Source organism: Oncorhynchus gorbuscha, linkage group LG02, assembly GCF_021184085.1.
Source record: "Oncorhynchus gorbuscha isolate QuinsamMale2020 ecotype Even-year linkage group LG02, OgorEven_v1.0, whole genome shotgun sequence".
Lineage (NCBI taxonomy): Eukaryota > Metazoa > Chordata > Actinopteri > Salmoniformes > Salmonidae > Oncorhynchus > Oncorhynchus gorbuscha.
In genome coordinates, this window is record NC_060174.1 from 46,055,226 (window position 1) to 46,079,842 (window position 24,617).

The 24,617-nt window shown below is 45.1% G+C and overlaps 1 protein-coding gene across 1 annotated transcript in view; it reads left to right on the forward strand.

The window, feature by feature from the left end:
- Positions 1-17,088, forward strand: part of LOC124003014 (protein bicaudal D homolog 1-like) — an 82,180-nt gene extending 65,092 nt beyond the window's left edge. The window contains 7 exon segments of the mRNA XM_046310937.1: positions 3,563-3,775; positions 8,255-8,407; positions 9,470-9,949; positions 12,490-13,392; positions 13,395-13,652; positions 13,946-14,097; positions 16,102-17,088. Coding sequence (XP_046166893.1) covers positions 3,563-3,775; positions 8,255-8,407; positions 9,470-9,949; positions 12,490-13,392; positions 13,395-13,652; positions 13,946-14,097; positions 16,102-16,798 — 2,856 coding nt within the window. The 3' untranslated portion in view covers positions 16,799-17,088.
- Positions 17,089-24,617: the final 7,529 nt, after the last annotated feature.

The following is a 24,617-nucleotide window of genomic DNA, read 5'->3' on the forward strand; positions in this document are numbered from 1 at the left end:
TGCTGTTGTGTTTCCGTAGAGACGGGATGGGGATCAGCTGTCGGTGTGTGTGTATGACACAGAAGGTGGTCAACGGTCAATGGAAGGATGAATGTTGAATACATCTTCTGCTGCTAAACCTCCTTATCTCATACACACACACACACACGCACGCACGCACGCACGCACGCACGCACGCACACACACACACACACACACACACACACACACACACACACACACACACACAGTACTGAGCAGAAAAGTACTGATATACAGTGCCTTCAGAAAGTATTCAGACCCCTTGACTTTTCCCACATTTTGTTACGTTACAGCCGTATTCTAAAATTGATTCCAAAAAAAAAAAAAACAATCTACACACAATACCCCATAGTGACAAAGCAAAAAAAGTTTTTCAGAAATGTGCATGATGCTCATGCCCACAGCATGATGCTGCCACCATGCTACACGTTGGAAAGGTGCCAGGTTTCCTCCAGATGTGAAGCTTGGCATTCAGGCCAAAGAGTTCAATCTTGGTTTCATCATCATGACAGAGAATCTTGTTTCTCATGGTCTGAGAGTATTTAGGTGCCTTTTGGCAAACTCCAAGTGGGCTGTCATGTGCCTTTTACTGAGGAGTGGCTTCCGTCTGGCTACTCATAAAGGCCTGATTGGTGGAGTGCTGCAGAGATGGTTGTCCTTCTGGAAGGTTCTCACATCTACACGAAGAGTCTTGGTGGTTCCAAACTTCTTCCATTTAAGAATGATGGAGGCCACTGTGTTCTTGGGGACCTTCAATGCTGCAGACATTTTTTGGTGCCCTTCCCCAGATCTGTGCCTCGACACAATCCTGTCTCGGAGCTCTACGGACAATTCCTTCGACCTCATGGCTTGGTTTTTGCTCTGACATGCACTGGTAACTGTGGGACCTTATATAGACAGGTGCGTGCCTTTCCTGTCCAATCAATTGAATTTACCACAGGTGTACTTCAATTAAGTTGTAGAAACATCTCAAGGATGGTCATTGGAAACAGGATGCACTAGAGCTCAATGTCTAGTCTCATAGCAAAGGGTCTGAATACTTACGTAAATAAGGTATTTCTGTTTTCTATTTGCAAAAATGTCAAAAAACCTGTTCACTTTTTTTTCTTTCTTTTAAATCAATTTAAGGCTGTAAAGTAACAAAATGTGGCAAAAGTCAAGGTATCTGAATACTTTCCGAAGGCCCTGTACATTAAATGCAGAAACACAATTACCCTCAATTCCCCTCCACACACACATGAATAGCCAAACTCAACAAACCATGACAGCTGGTCAAACCTGGTAACTTAATTGCTAAAACACACAACTTTTGCTGGGGAGCTTTAACTTCATCCACATGAAGCTCTATTGCGCTCTCCCTGCATTAAGATCTGCTCTGGAGCACAAGGGATTTAACCATAATAAATTACCCCTGTCTGCAAATACATCTCCAAATGCTGCACGCTGCTTATTCAACACTTTGAGTTGTGATGTTGACTCAAAAATCAATTAGTAATTAAGTGTGGTAGAAAAATGGTGCATTGAGAAATAAGTTAATTTAAGGTAGTATGACTACAAGTAATAAAGGCTTATATCTTATGAATGATTCATTCCTCTTCTGGGATGTTGGAGAGATGATGACGATGAGGTGGAAACAGTGTTCCTGAATTATTAATTGACCAATCAGAGAGAGTATCTCAAGCTCTCTGGGGGAATCGTCCATCTGGGTATGGTTTTGAGGGAGTGTGGTACTGAGACTGTTACATCTGAGAGGAGCCAACTCTCTGTCCAGAACTCTGTCGCTCAGACATACACAACTAGTCACCTAGAAACACAACTAAATGTTATATTTTTATGTACAATACACAAATGTTTGGAAAAATACATATTCATTTCGCATGAAGAAATCTCAATAAAATTTTTAAAAAGAGTACAATGATAAATGAATGTATAACCAAGTCTTTCCAAGAACCATAACATATATTCGGTCTTACCACAATTTAAAAGTTCCTCTGCACCTCCTAAACGATGGTGTCTTGTCTCGGAGTAAGCGCTTCATTGAGGCCTCTGCAGGTGCTAACTCCCATCGTAGACATCGTTCTGGCTAAGACCTGCTGGGGGATATGGTGTTGCGTGCTATTCAGTGAGCCTGTAGGAGTGTCGCAGAAGCTGTGCGTGTGCACGCGTGCCTGTCGGAGCCTGCAAAGCATCATTTCTGTGCAAGTAGACAAAATGTACAATCTAATCTCATTTCATACTCTAGTCTTCTACACTTGACCTTACATTACATGGATTCTGTGGGAAGATAAGCCATAATGTAAATAGGTAGAACGTGTTCATTCGCATCTCATGGGACCTACAGGTAACTGCTTAGAATAAAGGAAACACCAACATAAAGTGTCTTAATAGGGTGTTGGACCACCACGAGCCAGAACAGCTTCAATGCACCTTGGCATAGATTCTTCAAGTGTCTGGAACTCTATTGGAGGGATGCAAGACCGTTCATCCACAAGAAGATTCCATCATTTGGTGTTTTGTTGGTGGTGGTGGAAAACGCTGTCTCAGGCGACACTCCAGAATCTCCCATAAGTGATCAATTGGGTTGAGATCTGATGACAGACGTCCACGGCATATGGTTTACACCGTTTTCATGCTCATCAAACCATTCAGTGACCTCTCGTGCCCTTTGGATGGGGGCATTGTCATCCTATGGGGGCATAGCCAAGGTAGCCAAAATAATGGCCTGTCCAGCATTTCTATACATTATCCTAAGCATGCTGGGATGTTAATTGCTTAATTAACTCAGGAACCACACCTGTGTGGTGTGGAAGCACCTCCTTTCAATATACTATGTATCCCTCATTTACTCAAGTGTTTCCATTATTTTGGCAGTTACCTGTAGATCGTAGCCTATGCAACGTAAATAAAAATGAGCATTTCTTAGTGGACAAGGCCACGTAATCACTCTCTATTTCAGTCTGTTTCCTTCTGTTTGGTTCCTAATGAATGCAACCCTGGTGCTGTAGAGGTAGCCTTTACAGGTGTGAACAGGATCCACCTTTCGAATATGGCCGGTATCCAGGGGTCATTGGCTGAGTGGTTTCTGCTGTTGTTGATCACTGCTGTGATCACCTCAATCAAGCATAAAGCCAGGATTCCTTTGTCATGACAAGTCAGCTCGGAGCGCTGTGTGAAAACCTGTGTCAGGAGAATGGGGACACTGTGTCTATTGATCTGAGATGGGCTGAAATATCATCGCACAATACCCTTGATGCCAAGAGGGACAACCCTGGAGCTTTGTAGGTGATAAGAATGGCCCTGGTGGGACATAGTCTTCTCCATAACCATATCCAAAGTGTATAAGATGTTTTGCCATTAAAGGTGTGGACTGAACTGGCTACTTGAGTGTTGCTGGTTTCAGATCATTACTACCACTACCATTGTGCCCTTGAGCAAGGCACTTAACCGCGGCTAACCCTCTGCCTCTCCAAGACCAATTTACGTTCTAACCAAGTACTGTATCTATTCTTTATTCTAATCTATTCCCTCTCTGTCTCCCCAGGCGTTTGGCCAGGCCTACTCCAACCAGCGTAAAGTGGCGGAGGACGGCGAGAGCAACGAGGAGTCACTGCTGCAGGAGTCAGCGTCTAAGGAGGCCTACTACATGGGCCGGCTGCTGGAGTTGCAGACTGAGCTGAAGCTGAGCCGCTCGGTGGCGTCCAACGCGTCCAACGAGAGCGAGAGGCTCAACGCCGTGCTGCAGGAGAACAGCGAAGTAGTGGCCTTTGACCGCTGATGTCACTTACACACACCTCAGACTAGTATCAGGCTGTAGTACAGTTTGAGCTGGGCCATGGTTTCACTTTTACACTGTGGGCTACTGTGAATCCACAGTGTGATGTTGTGTACACAATGTAGCCTGTAGTCGGTACTGAAGTGTCCCACATTTAGATTTGTAGATTAACATGAGGTGCATCTTGCTTGTCTTCATTTCTTCCCTGCTGATCTGCTTTATTGGTGGTGGTGTTTGTGTTAGATACAGTAGCAGTCACAGGGCCACTCTGAAGTGTGGATAGGGGCCATGCAGAGTGTTTGTGTTAGATACAGTAGCAGTCACAGGGCCACTCTGAAGTGTGGATAGGGGCCATGCAGAGTGTTTGTGTTAGATACAGTAGCAGTCACAGGGCCACTCTGAAGAGTGGATAGGGGCCATGCAGAGTGTTTGTGTTAGATACAGTAGCAGTCACAGGGCCACTCTGAAGAGTGGATAGGGGCCATGCAGAGTGTTTGTGTTAGATACAGTAGCAGTCACAGGGCCACTCTGAAGAGTGGATAGGGGCCATGCAGAGTGTTTGTGTTAGATACAGTAGCAGTCACAGGGCCACTCTGAAGAGTGGATAGGGGCCATGCAGAGTGTTTGTGTTAGATACAGTAGCAGTCACAGGGCCACTCTGAAGTGTGGATAGGGGCCATGCAGAGTGTTTGTGTTAGATACAGTAGCAGTCACAGGGCCACTCTGAAGAGTGGATAGGGGCCATGCAGAGTGTTTGTGTTAGATACAGTAGCAGTCACAGGGCCACTCTGAAGAGTGGATAGGGGCCATGCAGAGTGTTTGTGTTAGATACAGTAGCAGTCACAGGGCCACTCTGAAGAGTGGATAGGGGCCATGCAGAGTGTTTGTGTTAGATACAGTAGCAGTCACAGGGCCACTCTGAAGAGTGGATAGGGGCCATGCAGAGTGTTTGTGTTAGATACAGTAGCAGTCACAGGGCCACTCTGAAGAGTGGATAGGGGCCATGCAGAGTGTTTGTGTGTGTGTGTGCATGTGTGCGTAAGCGTACATGCCTGTGTGTGTGTGTGGGGGTTACGTGCGTGTCTGCAGTCGCAGAGGGGTTCTGGCGGGGGTCAGACGCTGCTGCGGTCACGACCCCATTGTGGAAGGCAAATCCTGTGCTAAGCTAGGGAATAAGAGAAATGCCCTGAGCTCGGCACATGTGCGTCCCAGAGTGAGCCTGGCTGCTCTCCCATCACACAGCGCAGGCCAGACTGTACCCTCCCAGCCTTGGAGCCGCAGCAGTTCATTCACTAGTTAGATTAGCTGCTCCACGCGCTGTTGGCAGGGACCTCTGGGGTCGCACAGTTAATGTTTATTTCCGCTTCACTTGTCATACCAAGCTTTCCAAAACATGTCAGTCCAGTTAATGTGATTCAAATCTTTGTAAAAGAGCAATATAATTTGTCTCGGTGTATAAGATTATAAATAATTTAACCAATTAGCAAAGTCTAAAACATATTGAAAGATTACATAGGCTACTCATGTAATTGGGCCAGAAACCATTGGTACTGCCCTATGAAAAGCCTCCTAATGAATGAAAGGATATTCTGGCTGTTGCTCTTTAAAACGACCGGCCCCTCAGCCTCCCATTTTTACTGTGCCTAGTTTAATCAAGCCAATACACTGTCTCTGCCTCCTCTGACCAGGGCATCCCTTGGCTCTTTGATGATCTGTTGGTTAGCCTGTTGCCTTGCTGTGTAGACCTCATTTGCCTGTGCGGCGCATATCAATTAGAAGCCCGTCTCTTTTTTTAAAATGCGGGAGACAGATGCTGCAGCTACACAAGGGGCTTCATTTGTCTCTGACTGCGTCTAATCAGCTGCTTTCATGTGGATTCCAAACAGCTTCTGTCTCAGATTAGTTTCAGTATTTGCATCTAGGAAAACCAATGGAATGCAGTGAAGAAAGTGTTTTTCTAGGCTCGGAGGCTAAATGGATAGAGACTAGGTTAATAGTAGGCTCTGTGTATTATACTGTTTGTAAATGAAATAAGCTCTGGCCTGTCGCTAGTTGTTAACCTGCATTGTTGAAATGAATCCTGGCCCTGATGTAGAATGGGCCTCAGTGTTGTCCTTTACCACTGTGGCTGTGTTGTGCCAGTGTTTGACGGTGCACTGGCCTTGACCTGATCCTATGGCCTTGACCTGACCCTATGGGGGTGTGGAGGAGCCTCTGATAGACCCCAGCCTCTATAGACCCTTGCTGGCAGATCATTGGCCAGTAATCCCCCTAGACTTAGTCCTTATGCCCTGCGTTGTGACGAATATGTCATGAGAAAACACTGTCCATTAGCAACCCTCAGGGGTCATATACAATAAACAGTAATGTCACAGAGTTTGTTTGTTAGCTGTTTTTCCCAAATGTATTTTTGCCATTCTATTGTCTTCGTGGTAAGTTGCCTCGACGTAGCAACAGGGGGAAGTGCTGCATCGTGATGAGTAGCAACAGGGGGAAGTGCTGCATCGTGATGAGTAGCAACAGGGGGAAGTGCTGCATCGTGATGAGTAGCAACAGGGGGAAGTGCTGCATCATGATGAGTAGCAACAGGGGAAGTGCTGCATCGTGATGAGTAGCAACAGGGGGAAGTGCTGCATCGTGATGAGTAGCAACAGGGGGAAGTGCTGCATCAAGATGAGTAGCAACAGGGGAAGTGCTGCATCACGATGAGTAGCAGTGCTGCACGTGATGAGTAGCAACAGGGGGAAGTGCTGCATCGATGAGTAGCAACAGGGGGAAGTGCTGCAGATGAGTTGCAACAGGGGGAAGTGCTGCATCGTGATGAGTAGCAACAGGGGGAAGTGCTGCATCGTGATGAGTAGCAACAGGGGGAAGTGCTGCATCGTGATGAGTAGCAACAGGGGGATGTGCTGCATCGTGATGAGTAGCAACAGGGGGAAGTGCTGCATCGTGATGAGTAGCAACAGGGGGATGTGCTGCATCGTGATGAGTAGCAACAGGGGGATGTGCTGCATCGTGATGAGTAGCAACAGGGGGAAGTGCTGCATCGTGATGTAGCAACAGGGGGAAGTGCTGCATCGTGATGAGTAGCAACAGGGGGAAGTGCTGCATCGTGATGAGTAGCAACAGGGGGAAGTGCTGCATCGTGATGAGTAGCAACAGGGGGAAGTGCTGCATCGTGATGAGTAGCAACAGGGGGAAGTGCTGCATCGTGATGAGTAGCAACAGGGGGAAGTGCTGCATCGTGATGAGTAGCAACAGGGGGAAGTGCTGCATCATGATGAGTAGCAACAGGGGGAAGTGCTGCATCGTGATGAGTAGCAACAGGGGGAAGTGCTGCATTGTGATGAGTAGCAACAGGGGGAAGTGCTGCATCATGATGAGTTGCAACAGGGGGAAGTGCTGCATCGTGATGAGTAGCAACAGGGGGAAGTGCTGCATCGTGATGAGTAGCAACAGGGGGAAGTGCTGCATCGTGATGAGTAGCAACAGGGGGAAGTGCTGCATCATGATGAGTAGCAACAGGGGGAAGTGCTGCATCGCGATGAGTAGCAACGCTGCGCTACAATGCTGTATAGTGTGTCTCGAGGTGGGTGGGTGTCTTCCGGAAGGGATAACAAGAGGAGATAGAGTGCTCTGATATCTAAGTGGTCTTCTTTTCTTCTTTTTGTGTGTATCTTGGTGTTGACATCCACATGAAAACGCAGAGCTTTCGCTGCTGAGGCTCATCTTCCCGACTTTTAACCGATTCTCCAGATTTATGACATTTTCGGGTCACTACTAGAATTTCTCCCACCTAAATATATCATCTGATACACCACAGCATGTTCAGATCTCTATGGCTACTGTTCTCTGTGATTCCCCCCCCCCCAAAAAAAAAAAAATAATAATAATAATCTTGCTGCAAAGGAGAGTGCTGAGTCTTCGCTTTTAACTCAGGGGGGGGCAATTTGTTTGACAGAGTCTCAGTCTGATTATCATCAACACATCAGAGGAGATACTGTGTGCGTGTGCGTGGCCTATTTAGATTTGGTGCATTAAAGAGAGACAAGAGGCCAGGTATCTGGACTGAACTTATAGATCCAGCAGAACAAAGGCATCTGTTATTACTGCATCCAGGAGTTTCAGAACATGCACCAAAGTGCCACTGATTCACGTACTATGGTGCCAACAGAGAGACAAAGTAGTGCCGACACATGCCAGACTGTTTTAGTTTGTGTTTTGCCACATAGACGTTCATACTGTAGTTAATATACAGTAATTACGTCATGTCGTAACTACCCAGTAAAGATGCGGTAGTTTGGCAGCCAGCAGTGGATCTACACACAGTCAAACGATTCTATGTGATTTAAACATGTTTTGTGAATGATTATACAGTATGTACTTGATGTGTTCAACTGTTTGCAGATTAGGACCTGACTTTGACCTCACTTTCCTTCCCTCGCTCCTCTCTACTCCCAGAGTAATGAGGTGCTGGAGTTGCAGCGGTGCCGGATGAGGGAGGAGATCAGGGAGTGTAAATTCAGAGAGGCCCGTCTCCTACAGGACTACACCGAGCTGGAGGAGGAGAACATCACCCTCCAGAAACTAGTGTCCACACTCAAACAGAACCAGGTCAGCATCAACACCATTGCTGTTATAGTTTAGTGCACACACAGTACAGACAGCCACGCCTGTCTCTCAGCCATTACCGTTATTGTTTACCTCGCACAGTCATCAATACATCTTAAAAATGACTCATACACAGTCATAGCAAATGATGTTACTCAAATGTTGAATCAGCTCATCCAAGTTCCTTATTGTCTGACCTTAAAGAGGCAATCTGCAGTTGCTACATCTTTTGGACATATATGTTAATGATATGTACCCATTGATTAACCAGGCAAGTCAGTTAAGAACATATTCTTATTTTCAATGAAGAATATAACTTAGAAATGCCCCATGAGCTTAGTTCAACTCTCGTACCCCATCAGAACACTAAATATAAACTTGTTTTACTACAATGTTTGTTAACAAAGTAAATAAAAACAAACACTATATAGCCTCAAAACATAGACACAACTGTATGTTGATATCATGGATGGTCAGTCATTGCATCCATAGCTCTGGCTATGAATGTGAGAGTGGCTACATATCCCTCAGCTTTTTACTGAAATCGGGGTGGGGATAACGATTGGTTAGTGTTTGATCTGCTGATTGTGGCTTTAAAACAACTAACAATGTATATGACTTATTATCCTTGTCATCCATCTGTGTCATTTGTCTGTGTGTCATCTATCTGTGTCCTTTCTCTCTGTGTGTCATCTATCTGTCTTTTCTCTCTGTGTGTCATCTACCTGTGTCCTTTCTGTCTGTGTGTCATCTACCTGTGTCCTTTCTGTCTGTGTGTCATCCATCTGTGTCCTGTCTGTCTGTATGTCATCCATCTGTGTCCTTTCTGTCTGTGTGTCATCCATCTGTGTTCTTTCTGTCTGTGTATTCTATATCTGTGTCATTTCTGTCTGTGTGTTCTCTATCTGTCTAATTTCTGTCTGTGTTCTCTATCTGTGTGTTCTCTATCTGTGTTCTTTCTGTCTGTGTGTTCTCTATCTGTGTCCTTTCTGTCTGTGTGTTCTCTATCTGTGTGTCCCTTTTCCTCCTGTCCTCTGTCTGTCCCCTGCTCCCCCTCTCCTCCAGGTGGAGTATGAGGGTCTGAAGCATGAGATCAAGGTTCTGGAGGAGGAGACTGTGCTGCTGAACAGCCAGCTGGAAGATGCTCTGCGTCTGAAGGACATCTCTCAGTCCCAGCTAGAGGAGGCCCTGGATGCCCTGAAGATCGAGAGGGAGCAGAAGAACAGCCTGAGGAAGGAGCTGGCCCACCACATCACCCTCAGCGACAGTGTATATGGGGCCGGAGCCCACCTGGCACTCACCGCCACGGTCGACGGGCTCAAGTTTGCCACAGAAGAGGTTGGGAGTAATGGTACAGCCATGCCCAATGGCACCAATGGGAATGAGGATAGCAACAGCGACTGTAACGGCCACTTGGGACTGGTTAAGGTGAACGGCGACTACCGGCTGCCCAGGAAGGGGGAAGGGCTGCACGGTCCTGTGTCAGACCTCTTCAGCGAGCTCAACCTGTCTGAGATACAGAAACTCAAACAGCAGCTCCTTCAGGTGGGTCTCTACTCTAGCTGAAACATAGTGGTTTCTTCTCACTACTATGTCTGAGTGATTGTTAGCCTGGTCCCAGATCTGTTTGTGCTGTCTTGCCACCTCTTATGGTCGTTGTCAGGTAAAAATGACCATAGGAGTTGGCCAGACAGCCCAAGCAGATCTTGTACCAGGCTGAGTGATTGTTGTGACACTATGTGAATGTCTTTGGGAGGTTGTACCTAGGTCTTTGTTGTTAACAGGGAGTCTTTTAATCCCTTCCATCTGACCACCTTCCTCATTTGCTCTGAGCAAATCAATGTGGTTTACTTAGAGAGACAAAACCAGCGATTTGGCCTGCACACCTAATGCGTTAGGGCATGGTTATCAAACCCCTCTGTCCACAGCACATTTCATTAGAGAATGGGAGTGTCAGCCTTCAGATTAGACAACCGAACAACCTGCCTCTTTCACCACACTACTGCAGGCAGCAGCCAACCAATCACAAGGTGGTGACATTTTGAGAACAAGACAACAACAAAAAAGCCTGTCAGATGTCGTCCATCTTTTATTATCTAGCAGACCATAAGTCTGTGACCACGCTCTGTATGATTTACCAATAACTAGTTTCAGAGCTGTTTTGGTCTTTCTGAAGACTTCCATCTCAAGAGGGCCATTGGGGCTCATTTGGCAGATTTTGGGGACATCTGTGGATGTTGGCAGACAGGGAAGAGTAGAACGGCAGAGCGGTGGCGTGGAGGAGTGTACGGCGTCTGCCATGGGGAGGCCTGTCAGGGCAGCGGATCCAGAGGAGAGTGGAAGGCAGAGGGAGAGAGACGGGCTCCTGGGACAGAGCAGTGCTACTGCGCTCCGTACAGAATCCCTCACAGGGAAAGGAGAGAACACAGAGGGACAACACGCATATGCACAGGGAGGATACACAGGACAACACACACATACTGTACATACAGTACATACAGGTAACTGCCAAAATAAAGGAGACACTTGAGTAAATGAGAGATACAGGGTAGATTGAAAGCAGGTGCTTCCACACAGGTGTGGTTAATAAAGCAATTAACATCCCACCGTGCCTAGGGTCATGTAGAAAAATGCCCAGTTGCCCATTATTTAGGCAACCATGGCTAGAAGAAGAGATCTCGGTGACTTTGAAAGAGGGGTCTCAAAGGAGCATAGGTGTGTGTGTGTGTGTGTGTGTGTGTGTGTGTGTGTGTGTGTGTGTGTGTGTGTGTGTGTGTGTGTGTGTGTGTGTGTGTGTGTGTGTGTGTGTGTGTGTGTGTGTGTGTGTGTGTGTGTGTGTGTGTGTGTGTGTGTGTGTGTGTGTGTGTGTGTGTGTGTGTGTGTGTGTGTTCGTGCGCCTCTCAGTTAACAGATCTCAACCCAGTTGAACACTTATGGGAGATTCTGAAGCGGTGCCTCAGACAGCGTTTTCCATCACCGTTAACAAAACACCAAATGATGGAATTTCTCATGGAAGAATGGTGTTGCATCCCTGCTACAGAGTTCCAGACACTATGAATCTATGCCAAGGTCCACACTTGTTTCTCTTGCTGAGGTCAGTGGGGAAATGAATGATTTGTGGATGCAAAATGTATCACTAGAGGTTTGAATTTGTCTTCAAATGGATGTCCCCTCTTGGATTAATCAAGGTTCCATTAAGTCGCTGAAGTAAACAACACCAGGCTCTTAATTGTTTTCAGGAGAGGGCGGTTTTAATTTGTCATCCTCACTGTGTTGTAATTTAGATCTGTTTCCATCAAGCATTACATTAGATTTACTCTATTTATCTCAGATAGCAGACATATAAAAGTAAGGCATAAAAGTGGTTTGTAATGATTCCTTACGATATCCACTGAGATGCATGTGTTTTAGTCTACTGTACAGTCTATGGGTGAAAAATGAGAGATCTGGTGGCTGATGCCATGAATGCTTACAGATCAATGGATACATTCTATGAATCGACTCACAGGTTGTGCTTTGCCTGTGTTGTGATGTTTCTTTATCTCTGTCTGTAGAGTGTACATCCTACACACACAATAGTCTGACAGGGTTATGTATTGAACTAGCTTGCAGGTACTGTACTGCTAAACCCATTGACATTTGTTTTCCTGGGCCTCCTCCCGTTGAGGATCAATATGGTTTCAAAGCCTCAGCACTGGGTGGACCGGATGACTGACACACTCCTCTGACCAAAAAGGCATTAAACAGCACTTGAGTTCAATTACTGGAATCTCATGCAGGGGGGGGGGGGGTGTTATGCTTAATTTGTGACAAGCAAGCCGTGATACATTGTACTTCACTGCCATATGCCTCAACAGCCTTGTACTTTACCTAGTAAGTGCAATGACATCAGTATTTCCGCGACTCTCTTTCAGTATACTGGACCTGACCGTTTATACACTATCATTCGGTGTTTTTAGTTGACCGTACTGTTCCTGAACTTAGTGAAGCGCACTGTTAAGTGAACCTCAGAACTTTGTGTCTGCGGTAATGCTGGTATGGTCTGAGTGGTCCTCACCCTGCAGTATGTCCTTCCTGTCCTCTAGGTGGAGCGTGAGAAGTCCAGCCTCCTGATGAACCTGCAGGAGGCCCAGACCCAGCTGCAGCACACGCAGGGTGCCCTGACCGAGCAGCACGAGTGTGTCCACCGCCTCACCGAGCGCGTCAACGCTATGAAGCGCCTCCACAGTGACAAGGAGATGGCCGACGCCCAGGAGTCTGAGACGCACGACAGGTTGCCCGCGCCCGGTTGCCACGACTATGTGGTGAACATCCACGGGATGGAGATTCTGGAGTGTAAGTACAAGGTGGCAGTAACCGAGGTGATCGACCTAAAGGCGGAGCTAAAAGCTCTGAAGGAGAAATCTAACCATTGTGTAGAGGGCCAGGGGGAGGAGTGGAGCAGCAGCGATGGGAAGGTCCAAGCTCTGGACGAGCAGGTCAAACGGCTGGAGAAGAGCTGCCGCGAGGCCCGCGACAAGGTGGCACGTTTGGAGGCAGAACTACAGGCGGCGACGGGCGTGGCCACGGAGAGCCACGACATGCTGAACAGGGCGCAGGACGAGCTGGTGACATTCAGCGAGGAGCTGGCCCAGCTCTACCACCACGTGTGTCTCTGCAACAATGAGACGCCCAACCGCGTCATGCTGGACTACTACCGTCAGAGCCGTAACACCCGCAGCGGCAGCCTCAAGGGCTCTGAGGACCCCCGGGCACTACTCTCCCCCCGTCTTGCTAGACGCCTCGCCGCCGTAAACGCTGGGCTCTCAGAGGCCCCTCGGAGCCCCATGGACTCGCCCTCCAAAGACCCCCCCAGTGGGGACAACGGGACAACAGGGAGGGAGTCCCCAGCACCAGGCAGTCAGGGGAACCCCATCCGCACCCCTATTGGTTCCCCGGTCATCAACAGCTCCAAGGCTCTCCCTCCTCCTCTTCCGTCCCTCCCGAGGTGGGCGGAGACCTGCGTAAGGAGCCCATGAACATCTACAACCTGAACGCCATCATCAGGGATCAGATCAAACACCTGCAGAGAGCCGTGGACCGCTCCCTCCAGCTGTCTCGACAGAGGGCAGCCGCCCGAGAGCTGGCCCCCTTGTTCGACAAGGACAAGGAGGCCTGCATGGAGGAAATCCTCAAGCTCAAGTCCCTCCTCAGCACCAAGAGGGAGCAGATTGCCACGCTCAGGCTGGTGCTCAAAGCCAACAAACAGGTGAGAAGAGCAGAGAACTGAGTGCCTAGCCTAGTTCCAGATGTGTTTGTGCTGTCTCGCCAATGACCGTAGGAGTTCTGGGACTAGAGATCTGGGACTAGGCTAGGGCTGAGTACCTGGGAAAGTCATCACACTGTTCTCAGCATTATCCAACAGGTTTGATCAGTTTTCTTTTGCATAGTGCATTACATTTGCCCTATTTTTTTGTTGGAGATATAAAGTGGCTAATATACACTGTTTATAATCTGATAACATGAAAGTAACTACATAATTAACCCCACTCTCTATTACAGACTGCAGAGGGGGCGCTGGCTAATCTAAAGAGCAAGTATGAGAATGAGAAGTGCATGGTGACAGAGACCATGATGAAGCTGAGGAACGAGCTGAAGGCTCTGAAGGAGGACGCCGCCACCTTCTCCTCTCTCAGGGCCATGTTCGCCACCAGGTGAGTGGCATTCTGGGATCTCATGCAGTCAATTACAACACCGATGTGTAAGACTGTGCAAAGACGATGAGTTAGGCCTCTGGTAAATCTCACTGTTTGAGAGTGTATTCAATCTCACTGTTTGAGAGTGTATTCAATCTCACTGTTTGAGAGTGTATTCAATCTCACTGTTTGAGAGTGTATTCAATCTCACTGTTTGAGAGTGTATTCAATCTCACTGTTTGAGAGTGTATTCAATCTCACTGTTTGAGAGTGTATTCAATCTCACTGTTTGAGAGTGTATTCAATCTCACTGTTTCAGAGTGTATTCAATCTCACTGTTTCAGAGTGTATTCAATCTCACTGTTTGAGAGTGTATTCAATCTCACTGTTTGAGAGTGTATTCAATCTCACTGTTTCAGAGTGTATTCAATCTCACTGTTTGAGAGTGTATTCAATCTCACTGTTTCAGAGTGTATTCAATCTCACTGTTTCAGAGTGTATTCAATCTCACTGTTTGAGAGTGTATTCAATCTCACTGTTTCAGAGTGTATTCAATCTCACTGTTTCAGAGTGTATTCAATCTCACTGTTTGAGAGTGTATTCAATCTCACTGTTTCAGAGTGTATTCAATCTCACTGTTTGAGAGTGTATTCAATCTCACTGTTTGAGAGTGTATTCAATCTCACTGTTTGAGAGTGTATTCAATCTCACTGTTTCAGAGTGTATTCAATCTCACTGTTTGAGAGTGTATTCAATCTCACTGTTTGAGAGTGTATTCAATCTCACTGTTTCAGAGTGTATTCAATCTCACTGTTTGAGAGTGTATTCAATCTCACTGTTTCAGAGTGTATTCAATCTCACTGTTTCAGAGTGTATTCAATCTCACTGTTTCAGAGTGTATTCAATCTCACTGTTTCAGAGTGTATTCAATCTCACTGTTTCAGAGTGTATTCAATCTCACTGTTTCAGAGTGTATTCAATCTCACTGTTTGAGAGTGTATTCAATCTCACTGTTTGAGAGTGTATTCAATCTCACTGTTTGAGAGTGTATTCAATCTCACTGTTTGAGAGTGTATTCAATCTCACTGTTTGAGAGTGTATTCAATCTCACTGTTTGAGAGTGTATTCAATCTCACTGTTTGAGAGTGTATTCAATCTCACTGTTTGAGAGTGTATTCAATCTCACTGTTTGAGAGTGTATTCAATCTCACTGTTTGAGAGTGTATTCAATCTCACTGTTTGAGAGTGTATTCAATCTCACTGTTTCAGAGTGTATTCAATCTCACTGTTTGAGAGTGTATTCAATCTCACTGTTTGAGAGTGTATTCAATCTCACTGTTTCAGAGTGTATTCAATCTCACTGTTTCAGAGTGTATTCAATCTCACTGTTTGAGAGTGTATTCAATCTCACTGTTTGAGAGTGTATTCAATCTCACTGTTTGAGAGTGTATTCAATCTCACTGTTTGAGAGTGTATTCAATCTCACTGTTTGAGAGTGTATTCAATCTCACTGTTTGAGAGTGTATTCAATCTCACTGTTTGAGAGTGTATTCAATCTCACTGTTTGAGAGTGTATTCAATCTCACTGTTTGAGAGTGTATTCAATCTCACTGTTTCAGAGTGTATTCAATCTCACTGTTTCAGAGTTTATTCAATCTCACTGTTTGAGAGTGTATTCAATCTCACTGTTTGAGAGTGTATTCAATCTCACTGTTTCAGAGTGTATTCAATCTCACTGTTTCAGAGTGTATTCAATCTCACTGTTTGAGAGTGTATTCAATCTCACTGTTTGAGAGTGTATTCAATCTCACTGTTTCAGAGTGTATTCAATCTCACTGTTTCAGAGTGTATTCAATCTCACTGTTTCAGAGGGTATTCAATCTCACTGTTTGAGAGTGTATTCCCCGGCTTACACAAGGGTGTTTCTTAGTTGATTGACCTAGTGTTGTGTCTCTCTCTCTCTCTCTCTCTCTCTCTCTCTCTCTCTCTCTCTCTCTCTCTCTCTCTCTCTCTCTCTCCTAGGTGTGATGAGTATGTGACTCAGCTGGATGAGATGCAGAGACAGCTGGCTGCGGCGGAGGATGAGAAGAAGACCCTGAACTCCCTGCTCCGTATGGCCATCCAACAGAAGCTGGCCCTGACCCAACGCCTGGAGGACCTGGAGTTTGACACCGAGCAGACCCGGGACCGCGGCCGCGGCGCCAAGGTGCCCAAGATCAAGAGCAGCCCGCCCAAAGTAAGTCGACAAGCCGCCCTCACAGCTCCCCCCAGCCCCACCATGATACACAGCCCTTCTTCCACCTGCTCCCACACCTTCAACACCTCCCTGACCCTCTGCAGCCCTCCCTCCCTGGAGCTGCCCCTGTCTTCCAACCCCTGGTCGGCCTCAGACGGAGGCACTTCCCAGACCTCATCCCTGGTCTCCTCTCTGCCTCCCCTGGGTCACCCCCAGTGGTCCCTGGGCACTCAGACCTTCATCATTGACCCAGAGTCGCTGAGTTTAGAGTGTTGTCGACTCGTTAACAGTCGAGACTCCAGTCCGCACTCTCCTAGCTCCGCCCCCGTGTCTCCTTACCGCTCACCTATTCCTAAGACTTGGCAACACTTGTCGCCGGGGTCGGTCAGAACTCGTACCCAAAAAGACGCACCTCGCCCCTCTGCTCTGGTCACATCTCCCAGCAACCCAGTCCCTCACGCCTACAGTTCCAAGATGCCCTAGCCCTAGTCCAAGTGGGTGGGTGGGACACAGGGAGGAGGACAGACTGGTTTCCTGTTTCCAGTGTCTGGCTTGACCTATGACTATGCAGTACTGTGACATTCTTCTCGGGAATTGGCTATGAGAAGGAGCCCAACACAGCTCGTTCCATCTGTAGACAATAATCAAGTCTGTTTATAGTTTTGGGCTCATTTCTGTAAATGAAGGGATTTAGGGAAGAAATGAAATATATGTTAGAAATATACCAGTAAATGTGACATTTTTATGACAAATAAAGTTGAGTTTTAGTAATTTTTCTGAGGATTTGTTATGCATAATGTGCTAAGATGGAGTGAAGGATAATTCTACATTTTGGAGATTCCGTATGACATACGTTTTTACTTCCTCTCTTGGCACATAAACTGTAAGCTTTTAGAGTAGAAGTGAAGTGCTGTAGCCTAGTCCTCATATCATACAACCTAATTATTGTCCACTATTTTCCATTGTTAGGCAATTGAATTCCCCTGTTGTTGTCATTGCCTATGTTAATTATTCACTTTGTATAATCAAAGTCTGTTTGCAGTGAATATACAGACTCACATTGCTTTTTCCAACCATCCATAAACTGTGCGCAGAGCTACACTGTTACTCTGTTCTGTGTGTCTCATTGGGCGCCACCCAGTGGATGATTTACACAGTGGAAACACAGACACTAATAGCCATTGGAATTCCTCAGTCTATTTTTTTAAAATTTATTTACTTATTTTAACCAGGCAAGTCAGTTAAGAACACATTATTATCTTCAATGACGGCCTGGGAACAGTGGGTTAACTGCCTGTTCAGGGGCAGAACGACAGATTTGTACCTTATCAGCTCGGGGGTTTGAACTCGCAACCTTCCGGTTCCTAGTCCAACGCTCTAACCACTAGGCTACGCTGCCGCCCCTATCCCAGGGATGGGCAATGCAGACCGCAAGCAACTCAGGCCCCCGCCCCCATCAAAGTTGCTCATCTCTGGTCTATCTATCCCTATGAATGTTTGACACAGAAAATATAAAGCCTGGTTGAAATCTCGGGGAATCTTTGTTTGTAAAGCAGAGAAAGGCACCATATCTATTTCTCTATGGTAGGCTTCTTTACTATGTAGGCTGCCTTACAGTACCTCTCTGACACAGTTTAGAAATGAAACCGTTTTGATGACTCTGCAAATCATATGATAATTCAGGGCATCAAAATAGACACGGTAAAGGGGTCAATGGAACTTGACCAAAACAATGGAATTGCCATGGAAACGCGTGAGGAAAGATCCAGGGGTTCTCCTCGTTGTATTTCACACTATGTTGAGGTAAAAATTGGAGTATGTTTGTATGAATGTCAACACCAACACATGTCATCGTTACCAATCAACTGCGTTCCAGTTAAAAACAGCGTTGACTGCCATCAACGATTTCTGTATGATAGCTACATGTATGCTACTAGCTCATACAAACGGGAGTTAGCATTTAGCAGTCACTTCCTCTTAACCTGAAGAGGGACAACTTCTACATGTTATGCAGCAGAAACAGCCAAATATATCCAAATTGGACTTAAGTAACCACATTGTGGGCTGTTACAATACATCAATCATGACGGATTTGACGAATATCCATTTTGTTAAATCAGATTTGTTGAATGTGGGCCAATCTGGTCAATGTTGACTCCTTTGCCGCGTCTTATGATTTTAAGGAATCGTTCTAGTTTGATTAACATGTTCAAGCCATGATAATAACATGACTCTTGAATTGTCATCAAATCTGGAGCAAAAAGCATTTGACAGAAGTCCCTTCCACAAGTCTACAGCCCTATTCAGTGCCACAATCAATTGCCCCTTCTCTACACTATACTACGTACAGCATACTATAGCATGACATCATTGTGTCCTTAGAGTCTATTATTAATAGAAAACTGTGTGTGTGTGTGGGGGGGGGGTGAGAGAGAGAGACTGAGTGATTGATCTATGATGCTTTTTCTGTCAATGTTGATAGCTTTTTGTTGTGGCATGCATGTGACTTTGATCAGTCAGATCCAGGAGGAAGAATATACATGGTTTATATGCAGATATACCATTCAGAGCAGCATGGGAAACCAGTGTGACCTCCTCTCTGTGACACTCTAACCACCTACCCAGACCTACTACGCTGATAACACACCCTGAAAAGAACACCCTGAAAAGAACACCCAAGCAGTTCAAAGCAACCCTATGCACATGCCATGTAGTGCCTGCAGATGGCAGTGTCTTAACAATTCCCAATGAGTCATTCCTGTCAAATGCTGTTTGGCCCTCATGTCCCTACCATGGATAACAAGTTAAATTACACTCACCTCTCTGTGGTTATTAGCTTTTGGCTCCTACAGTGGTCAAATGTTTTTATAGACACAATCTGAGGTGAAGAATGTCCATGTACATTCAGGTCCAATCCCTATAGGATAACATGGGTTGCACTTTGACTCTATAAAATAAAAACCCAAGACTGCAGGGTCATTCATTCATTAATGTGTTACAATTGTGTATGATATTATCACTTATCTGATGTAAAAATGCTGCTTGGTTTTTAGCCCATAGGCTTACATGAGCAGCAGTTAATTGCTCCGTGTGTCTGACAGTCGCCATTAGGTTTTCGTTTGTTTGTGTGTCTCTTTTATGGTGCAGCACAGAAAAATACAGTACTGGATTTGAAACTGTGCGTAAATGTTCTATGTGTGTCTGTGTTTTTCCCCTTAGCAGTGCTGTCCATCCTCCTCGAAGGATGGACAGAGGAATGCCTTGTCAGTTGGGTCAGACAAGGCTGGTTTTGAATAACGAGCAGTCTTTCAGTGATACACAAGTACTTTATTGGCCTTGGAAAATGAACAGCGAGCTCCCTTTCTCCTGCAATCTCTCTCTGGCTCTTTCTCTCTCTCTCTCTCTCTCTCTCTCTCTCTCTCTTCTCTCTCTCTCTCTCTCTCTCTCTCTCTCTCTCTCTCTCTCTCTCTCTCTCTCTCATAGAAACATAAACAACTTCTCTCACACAATATTAACTACTGTGGTATGTCAGGCGGTAGAAAGCACGAATCATTTACTTTCAAGGCAAATAAATCAGAAGAAAAAACTTAAGAGTGCGCAGATTGTATTAATGAACTGTATTACAGTAAGATATTAACTTGCAGAATGTGATACTCCAGTCAACTGAAAGTGATTACAAGCATGACTACTAAAAGCATAATCACTACAATGCCAGTATGCTCTAATGTTATACTCTGAAAGAGCAAAAGGTTCCACAACCGACGTCCTCTCCTCGGACATGTTGAGTTACTACGTGACGAGTCCCGTGTGTCTCTTTGTCCCTGACAAGTCTTTCCTCCCGTCTTGTGCACCCATGTCTTTGTCTGTCCCACTAACCCTGACTGTCACCACTCTGTATATCTGTCTAATGTATCAGTTTCTTGTAGATTGTCAGCAGCCTGCTTCCTCTGCCTCAGTATCGCCACTCTCCCCACCACTAAGGAGAGTCTCCCTAGTCCACAGGTAACGTCCTAGAGGCCTGAGCTCTACATCCCCTCCTGTCTCTTTCCGCTTCTCTCACTCGCTCTCCTTGTGACTTGGGCCTGCAGGATACACGCAGCATGCCCCGCACGGCTGGTTCTTAAGCCACAGATATTAGTTCATATTCGCACTACTATACTGTACTTGATGGATCAAACACATTTACATAACAGGCATCTAGTCACACACACACAGAAGCCTGAAACTCATTAAGGCGTGAAGACTTGTGTATTTTTCTGACTCACAGCACGAGGCGTTGGTATTTATGACACAGCTACACTGAAACTGTATTGCTTAGTATAATGGATATAATTAGTGTTAGCACATGCATTGGTTTTGCATGAAGCTTTTGTCACCAGTAACACTTTGCTTCATCAACTTAATGCAGATCATCTACGTCTACTTAGATCAATTTCCTACAGAGCTAACTCAGTTCATCTCACTACAATCCCCAACCAGCCCCCTACTACAACCCACCCATACAGTAGATCTCATTGCCTCTGAATCATTCCTACAGGCAAATAAGTAACTGATGTCCTGTCTACTATTCCTTCTCTTGGTCATAGTGTTGTTTGAGCAAGTCAACTCTCCTCCCAAAATATTTGAATGTTCTTCCCCTCCTGAAATTTGAACAATTTCCATTTCTGTTGTTTTTGGGAACAGTTTTGTCCCTCCATTTGTTTGTTTGTTCATTTCTGAGCACTTTATAGCACCAGTGGCATACATGTCCTTTTGACTTTTTTCCCTGTTCTCCACTCCTCTCTTGCTCTTTCCTCTTCTCCCTCCCGTCTTCCTTGCAGTCCGAGTCCTAACATTGTGACGGCCCTCCAGGAGGACCAGACACCAACCTTCTCCAGCAGGTCCCCCTCAATGGCCCAGCAGCCTCGCCCCCAAGGCCCCTAGGACTCAAGCACCCACACCCATGGACCCGGCCCTCACGGAGGCACACGGCACTTGAGGACACCTGTCTCCCATCTCCCTCAACCTGGCACCCCATCCTGGCGCCTAGTCTTTGTGTCCCCTCAGCAAGCCTCTCCTCCACATACCACACTTTCTCCCGGTTGGTGAGGTTACAGAGCAAGTTCGGGATGCTCCTCATTGGTTGGGCTGGAATAACATCACATCCTGTCCACGAGAGAGAGACTGGCGGACCGGACGGCAGTGCAAACACCAGAGTGACAAATTGACTTAAACAAATGTCCTGTATCTATATGATTATTTATCATCTATTTAGCTGACTTATCTATTTAACTGGTTATTTATTGATTTGTGTTTGTTCATCCATTTATTCATTTGAATTTGCATGTGATATCATCTGATTGTTTCTTGGTCATTCTTTGAAAATGGAATTCAAGATGTGTATTATTGCTGTGGTACTCGGACTTAAATAATGAGGATTCATTTAGCTCAGATTCATTCGACTATGGCTGTTATGTCCTTATTGCAATCTTTAAAAAAAATAAAAAATCGATAGAACAAAAACCTCTTTCCCAATTGAATATAACAAGGTTTTGGATGGTCTATATCCTACATGTGTGGCCAGAAATGTTCCGTCAATAACAGTGTTTCTTTTTGGTGACGTGAAAGGCTTACAACAGACTAGACAGAATATTAGATGTAAAAGCATCTGTTTGTAAGCATAATCTCTACATGTGTAAGTGGTTCTGTCTTTTCTACCATGGTCATGTTTAAGAATACATTGAATTTGACATCAATGCGGAAAGACTAATTGAATGGATGTGATATTGCATTACAAGGATAATGTTTGATGAGATGGGCGTTCTTGATTTCAATGACCAATCTAACATAACTACACTTGAGATGCTTGTTTTTATACAACTTTTTTGCAAGGCATAAAGATGATATTTTTTACTTCAGTTCTTTCTTTCTTTTTTTTTACTGCTGAGGCGATTGGTTATGTTTGTCATGGAGTTGAGATCGTACTTGACATAGTCTCGAGTCTCTAAGGTAGGAGATGAGGAAGTGGGGTCTAGGTCTGTAGGCCTGGATGTGGCCTTTTGAATTGCACAGGTTTTGACTTGACTTGATCATGACATGTGTGACATGACACCCCTTGGTTTAGTTTTTACACAGTTCAGATAACACATTGCCCCAGTAGTACCATGTGTCTGTCGAAGGACATTCCAATTGGCTCGTCTTAAGCTTCATGTTGTTTATGTATAAAGGATCGCTTGTTTCACTCTGTCTAACCCCAAAGAGATGACAGTAATCAGGCATTTTAACGGGGTATGGACTAAATAGGTTCAAACTGAAGGTAAGCCACTCTCTCCTCCAAACATCCTTCTTTACAAGCACAATTAGGACTATCCACTGAAGCAACAACACTGGATATGACTTTGTTTATATTTGGTTGGATGCTCTGTCAGGTCCAATGACTGTGGTGAGATCTCTGTCCAGGCATCTCTCTTCCCGGTTAACAGAGCCATAAATATCTCTACTCTGCCGGATGTAATAACATCACACTAACCAGCTAAATGAAAACAGGGATAAATCCCAACGGCTTCCAGGATTACCGGGTGTATTTTGTGAGTCATCCCTACACCTTCAGATCAATTTGCATTGAGGTTTGGTGATCTGGTGAAACAGACTTTTTTTATTTTTCTTGGTTGAAACATTAATTCAAGATGAGCCTAGAACCAAACTGTCTGATCATGTTGATGATGTAATCTACCTAATGTTGCATGAATCATTTACCTGATTCACATTCTCTCTCTCTCTCTCTCTCTCTCTAACTCTCTCTCAAATCAAATCAAATAATGATTATGTCTTATGTTTGACCAACCAGGTTTATTGAGGGGCAATCTGAACATCTAGTTTCTTATGGATATGATCCAGAGGCATTGAGACAGATTTTTCTTACAGTTCTACATGAATTGAATCACACCATAAGGGTGGATTCTAGTATTCTGGTAAGATGTGTATAGTAGCCATAAAGAACAATCACCCTTGGAATCCACACAATAAGCACAGGTGAAAGCATGTTACATTGCAGTGGAGAATGGGTATGCAACTTCTGGACTGTATACATGTTTACATTGATTTGATTTCTGTCTATGTTTGTGGAATCACTTGTTTTCATTCTAAAACCTTCGGTGGAACAGTAGAGTATGAAAAATATGTGTGAGGTCCACAGCTAGTCTAGTGTACTATAGGTGTCTATCTATGGAGAATCATTTACCCTACTGCCAGGGTTCTCTGCACAGGTTAACTTTATCAGTGGAAGATTGTGATACAGAGGGCAGTGTTAGAAGCCGGTAACATGCCCCCCACCCCCACCCCCCAACAAAGTTGAGGAACTTTTATTTTTAACAGGCATCCGCTGCTTGGAACGTGAAGCCAAGAATACTTGCTAGCTACAGAATGACTTGCACAATCACTGTCTTAGTCTTCATGACATGGTCAGCAAGTTAGCAATGTGCCAGCAATCAATAAGAGAGAAAAAAGAGGACTTAGGAGTTTTGTTCAAAGGGGAGCAAAGGACTGTAAGTAAAGTTCTTGGCAACTGCACACACACCAGCCCTGGAAAACTAGCTGGCAAATTTGAGTTGTTTCAGCTTAGTTGTCTTTCACTTCATCACAGTGATCATAGGTCATAAAGGAGTGTTCCATATGTTAAGACATTGTAAGGTGCTATTCTGATCAAGGTAGGAGCGTGACAGCCATGAACAGACGGACAGGCAGAGAGGGAAAGGGAACGAGAGGCAACTAACCAACAGGTAAGATGATGATCTGTCATAGTGTGAATGAATCTCAATTATCTTATATGATTGATGAAATGATAGCATCTTAAGTCTAGAGGGTGTATTGCATGTGTTAACTTCATGCAGGTGAGAGGCAGTCGTGATGATGTTTTATTTTTGATAATTGCGTAGAGTGGAGACTGATTCATTTAAGTTTGACCTTTCACGCCTACCTTTTTGTTGTTGTATTATGCTGGTTATTATTACAGTATAATAACTGTATTATAAGTTGAATATATTACATTAAGATTCAGAGCAGCAGTAGTAACAACCTGACATAGAGGAAGTGAGAAAAAATACTAGGAAATGAATCATACAGTAGCCGAGAAAGAGTACACAATGGTTGTTTAATTTAACAGTCACACTGGTATTCATTACAGTATGAATGGCTATGGCCCTATGAGTGGTTGGACTGTACCAGAGTAAGTGCCCTCTGCAAGACCCCCCCTTGGTCTTGTAAATTTGCCCATTTCTAAGTTAAGATTTCTCAAAAGTTGCTAGAAGTGAGGAATTTAAACCTT